This window comes from Hemiscyllium ocellatum, chromosome 35 (assembly GCF_020745735.1).
Source record: "Hemiscyllium ocellatum isolate sHemOce1 chromosome 35, sHemOce1.pat.X.cur, whole genome shotgun sequence".
NCBI classification, from domain to species: domain Eukaryota; kingdom Metazoa; phylum Chordata; class Chondrichthyes; order Orectolobiformes; family Hemiscylliidae; genus Hemiscyllium; species Hemiscyllium ocellatum.
The window spans coordinates 37,922,361-37,928,360 of record NC_083435.1 but is presented as its reverse complement, the minus strand read 5'-3'; the positions used below and the strand labels follow the sequence as shown (position 1 = coordinate 37,928,360).

At 43.2% G+C, this 6,000-nt stretch overlaps 1 protein-coding gene across 1 annotated transcript; it reads right to left on the bottom strand.

Annotated features, from left to right (window-relative positions):
- Positions 1-205: 205 nt before the first annotated feature.
- On the bottom strand, positions 206-4,743 carry LOC132832685 (beta-2-microglobulin-like). Its single transcript, XM_060850778.1, has 4 exons — positions 4,595-4,743; positions 2,708-2,983; positions 1,263-1,288; positions 206-1,163 (listed from the first exon to the last, which is right to left on the bottom strand). Exons 1-3 carry the CDS (start codon positions 4,644-4,646, stop codon positions 1,278-1,280), a joined length of 339 nt encoding a protein of 112 aa, XP_060706761.1. The 5' UTR covers positions 4,647-4,743; the 3' UTR covers positions 206-1,163; positions 1,263-1,277.
- Positions 4,744-6,000: the final 1,257 nt, after the last annotated feature.

Genomic DNA, 6,000 nt, shown 5'->3' with positions numbered 1-6,000 from the left:
CCCCTGGCGCTATGAGGCAGCAGTGCTAATTACAGAGAGAGATACAAACACTTACTGAATGAAGACACAATGAATCATCACCCAGCTCTTCCTAATCTATTACCTTGAATTGGATATGCAAGTATATGGCAAATAATGTGAGAGTAAATGGGTCAGTGTTTTGTTTCCAGGATTGAATAGGCTTTATAATTGAGGCAACAAAGAGTTAAGGAGGGAAATTTTATTCACACCAATAAGCATTTACAGAATAGTAAAAGACAGTGCATGTATCACATGAAATTAAAGTTATATTGAATGTCATTATCCTTAACAGCACTATCTACTTCAAATCCCAAAACTCCCACTTGCAAAAATTCTTACTAACATGTTGAAATATATGGCTTGCAGAAGAGGCCCTCTACAAAAATGAATCTATGTGGCGGCGCTAATCTCTGTATTACGCTGAGTCCAAATGTTAAAATTGTGATATTCCAACATCTCGAGGTCAAGATAACTTCACCAATTGCAAGATTTTCCAGGATAAATCAGGAAGATGGAATGGAAAGCAAGTTGGGAAAGAGGTTGAGTTCTGACTTGTGGCGTTCCACATGGACTCAGGGTTGAGGACGAGAATTTGCTGTGTGTTTTGTTATTTGGGATACACAGTTAACAGAGTTGGGCATAAGGTGTGTGTCTGCTCTTTAGTACAAGGTAGCTGAAGTTCCAAATCTCAACTAAATAACTGTCAATTCTTCAAGTGGTTGAGCTTGAATAGCCCTGGCTTTGCCTAGCCTCCTGCTCAGCTATTGAGGTCTCTACACCATCTAATTGTGCAGATTAGATTTGAACTGGCCCTTTTCTTTCATTCATCATTTTTTTTTCATTTTTCAGTATATCTGACATTGTTGGAACAGCTATTTTGGAACAACCAAGTCAAAACTACATAAATTCATTAGCAAGTACAGGTAAAAGTTAAAACCATCTCAGAAATACACAAAATATCAAAAGGTGCAAAATTACAAAAATTGCAGAGCCAAAAGCAAACATACTCCCCATCACGTAAATTAGTTTAAGATGACTTATTAAAATCAGTGATTTTACACTTGAAGATCGTTTGAAAGAAATCAATATCATCCCTCAGAACTGGTGGATTCCTTGAGTAGTCTCACCATATTGTTCAGTGACTGAAAAAAAAAGAAGAAAAACACAGTATGTCGATTTGCATTCTGTGCTGGAAAATGTCTCCTCTGTTAACTTGGCTGTTCATCTGCGTCACTGCTTACCTCTGTGGTGACAAGCTAGTAGGTATCTGTGGGTGAAAACAGAGAAAAACATTAGTCTGTAACCAAAACTTCCAGCTGCCCAGCTGTCACCCAGGCTTAAATACACACGTAGGAAAATGGAATAACTGGTTTGAATTCCCAGAATTCCGTTTACTCTGCTCTCCCCTATCATGACAGTCTGATAAACCGATAGGGAGGTGTTGGTGTGATGGTAACATGTGATCCAGAAACCCTGGCTAATGGTTTGAATCTCTCCATGAAAAATTTGAATCAAGCTGATGTTAAGACAATTATTGTCAATTGTTATAAAAATGCAATCTGGTTCATTAATGTCCGTCAGGGAAGGAAACCTGTCTTCCTGACTTGGTCTGGTTTATAAGTGACTCCAGAACCAATGTGGTTGTCTTGTAGCTGCCCTCTGGTAAATTGGGGGATGGACAATAACTAGCCAGCACCACCCACATCCCATAAATGAATATAAAAGAGGAATTGTTAACTAATCAATATCTAAAACAACACACACACACACACACACACACAGGTGGTAACTGCCAGGTTTGGAGAATTTTGAGAACCATAGGCCCAAGGAACCATCGTAAGATCACCTGTTTCTGCTGATACAGTTCCCTTGTGGCCTTATAGGAATGCTTGGCTGAGTTCCAAGGCTCACAATTTGATTACTTCAGCAACAGTCTGCATTATCAGATGGAACTGCAGTAGTTCTGTTGTTTGTTTGAGGACTTTAAATAAATTATTCCTTCTTTAATATCATTTGTCAATGTCTGAATTTATTCAGACAAGACTACAAAATATCAAGAGAAGTTTCTCTTATTAATATCATGTGGCTAACACTTCTTTAGGATTGTGAAAGCTCATCTTCTTTCCCATCAGCATTTCAACGTTTGCTGCTGTTATACAGCTTACTGGCTCAGTGCACACTGAGTTAAAGGGCCATGGGAAGTGAGTGGGTGAAATTGTGACAGGCACCTAGTACAACGTTCTGTGGAATAGAGAGGCCCTTTAGAGAGGTCACTTCAGCACTCGACCATTTTCATGACTGCCTCCAATCGGTTTCCTGAGATGGCAGGTTTAACCCAATCCCACACCCAGCTCCCCAGGCATGAATACTGCATCTGGTGAGCTTAGTCATAACCGGTTGGTTAAAACGTCTTGATTTGAACTGCTGATTGCAATAGCCAAAAAAAGGTGCGCATTCTTCACACCGGAGTATAAGTACACATAATTTTACAAGGGGGATCAGATGGATTATGCCCAGATTAAGGAGTGAATGACAGTATGGAATCTAATCAAGTATTGATGTCAATTTATCAGTGAATGAGAAATTCTGTGTGTCATCATTTGCCATTGATGAACAGGTACCAAATAAAGGAGATAACAATTATGGGAGAATGTGCATTAGACATGCGAGTACACAGATTACTTACCAAGCTGAATCACTTTTGGCTGGTCATTGTGGTTCACCCTACAGGAGTACTTGTTTCCACTCTTGGGGGTGAAGGCCGCATGAAGAGTGAGCTTGAAACTCCAATCTGACTCAAAGGACAGGTCAGACTGATTGGCATTGGGAATGACTACTCCATTTTCCAGCAGCTCCATCTTGATGTTGGGGGGGCTGAAATCTTTGGCATGACAGAGCAGCACGTTGGGTTCGCCCTCCTTTATCAGTTTGTAGGTATACACCTGTACATTCGGAGAAGAACCTAGGGACAGAGCAAAAAAGTTCAGAGTCAATACAAGTCAAGAGCACTTGTATTCAAACCCATCGCCAACACGGAGTGGGGTCACTTCGATGTACCAGAAGCTGGGAGATTGCGACATAATGATTGTAATTGCTTGGTCCCAGCTTCTGGAACAAACAAGATCACTCAATCTCAAGCTCTGGGAGATATCCAAGCACTGACTGAGATCTCTCATCTTCAGACTTTGGGATATATCCATACACTAACGGAAATTGCCCAATCTCAGCCTCTGTGAAACATTTATGTAAAAGACTGAACTTTTGGCCTCACTTTGAGAGATTGGATGGAGATCTCCAGGTCACAGTCTCCAGGAGATTTCTGTCCGCTAACTGGGAATTCTGAATGCCAGGAATGAACACAACAGATATTTAAACAAACAAAAAACATTAAAATGAAACTGAAGCAGGAGAGGGATTGTTGAAAAGTCAGAGAAGAATGACAAGAAATACAAGATACTGAAAACAGAATAAACAGCAGGGGGGGGGGAATGGAAAATGAAAGTAAAGGTTTAACCTAGTATCTGGGGAAGATAAAAATGTCGCAGTTGCTACACATTTAGAATAGCAAGAGAAAATGATAGAGATGATCCAAGAAAGTTAGTATTTCTTTGTTTTTGACAAATGGTCATTGATCTGAAATAGTAACTGTGCCTCTCTCTTCACAGATATGGTCAGGCTGTTGAGTATTTCTGGTATTTCATGGGGAAAATCTGTAGGTTTGTAGAAGTTGAGTTCTGATAAACCAAGTGCACAATGTTTTGGTACTTCTGATCACTCTCAGTCATAGAGTTAGAAACCCAATCCCTCAGCCATGACTTTCCTAGTCAAACTCACTTAATTTCACAAACCCACTGACATCCTGATCGGATCACAGACTCCCTACAGTGTGGAGACAGGCCCTTTGGCTCAACAAGTCCACACCGACCCTCCAAAGTGTAGCCCAGCCAGACCCATTCCCCTTCTATCCTACATTTATCCCTGACTAATGCACATAACCTACATATCCCATAGTGTTCAGGGATGTGTGGATTAGGTGCATTAGTCAGGGGGTAAATACTATGGGCAATTTAGCATGGCCAATTCAACTAACCTGCACATCTTTGGACTGTGGATCACCCGGGGGAAACCCACGCAGACACGGGGGGGAATGTGCAAGCTCTACGCAGACAGTCACCCGAGGCTCGACTCCCTGGTGCTGTGAGGCAGGGCAGTGCTAATCACTGAGCCACCCAGAGGAAAAGTCTCATGAGGACGTCAGCTGCCTACATTATCGAGGGGTAAGACAACAGAAGACCCTGAAACAGAGTTCAAGACTCTTACCTCCTGAGGTCTGCCCCTTCTGAAATTAATGGGCTTCCGAGTCATGTTTGTGAACTGGAAGCCTTTTCACTTACAGCTCCTGGACAAGGGTCAGTCCCCCCGAGGTATAATTAAAGAACTGGGACGGGGCGGGCTGAGAGGAGGGAGACAGTTCAGGTCAGAGGGGCCGAATAGCCACCTCTGAAGTTGAAATGATTTTGGCAGCTTTAAGGGGGACCTCAGGATCTACCCAAACAGTAAGCCCACTACTCACCGCCGTAGCACAGGGCCACCATCACGGCCAGAATGGTCAGCTTCAGCATCATTGAGGCTAAGTCAATGTCCAACTCTAGGGTCTCTCCTGTTCACCGTCCGCTCAGAAACCTCCTCTCCCACTGTATGCCCTTCACTTCCTGGGCTCCCGGTTAATCTGCAGCAGACCCGCCGCCCTGCACCAATAGGAAAAAGGCCCGGCCCCTCTGACCCCGCCCACACAGCCCGGGACAGCCAGTCGCAATATTCCCCCCTTTGTGCGTCATCGGTCTCCGGGTAGAGGATGTCTGTACAGTTTGTGAAACGGGCAATGTGCCGGGCGGGGAGACAACACGGGCGAAAGTGAAACTCCATATCCACCCTGCAAATGGCTGGCTCCCATGTACCTCATCATCAGATTTAGGGGAATTGCGTTCAGCAATCTGGGAAGCAGGTCATTAAAAAAAGAAACACAGAGACACACAGATAGAACCATACAGCCACCTAATAAACGAGTGCACAGAAACAGGCCGCTCGGCCCATTGTCTCAGGGCTGGCTGTCTGCAGAAACAGATCAGTCTGGCCCCCCACCCGTTTACTCTTTGCCCCGCAATTTTCTGCGTCCCCAGAAAGTTAGCTGTTTTCCCTTTGAAAGACACGGTTCAATCCGGCCCCCCCATCCCCAGTCAGCCCATTCCTGATCCAAACTATTGGCTGCGAGGGAATAAAATATAAGTTTTATTTTCTTCGCCTGGTAATTACTTCTTCTGCCAGTCAACGCCCTCTGGTTTTCGATCAAAGGGAACAGCTTCGCTGTATTTACTCTTCCCCAGGCCTCTCACGTTATTGAAAATCTCAACTGAACTTCCTCTTAACCTTTTGGAGATGATGATCCCACTTTGCCGATCTAACCTTGTAATTGAAATTACTCATCCCCAGAATTCATCTAATAAATATTTTCACTCCTCCAAATGCCTTCATAACCTTGCTAAAGTATGATATGCCGGCTTAACACAATGAGGCCGGAACAACTCTTTTACAGATTTATCATAACTTCCTGCTATTTTTGTACTTTAGACCTCTATGTAAAAAAAAATCCCCTATGCTTTATTTGGCAGTTTCTCTACCTAAGCTGTCACTCTGAATGAGCGATGCACAGAAATCTCCAGGATTTTTCTTCTGCTTCTATACCTCCTTTAGATTTGTTTCCTTTTTCTAAGGTCTGACCTCATTCTTCCTCCCAAACTGTACAACTTTTCACTTTTCGGCATTGAACTTTAACTGCCATATTTCTGTCCATTCCACCAGTCGGCAAGTTCACCACCACCCTTCTTTCAAATTGTGCCGTTGTACCCTAAATACAGGCATCATGCCCCTAGAAATAGGGGAGGAAACACGTACAAAACAAACATGGATACTGTCAACATT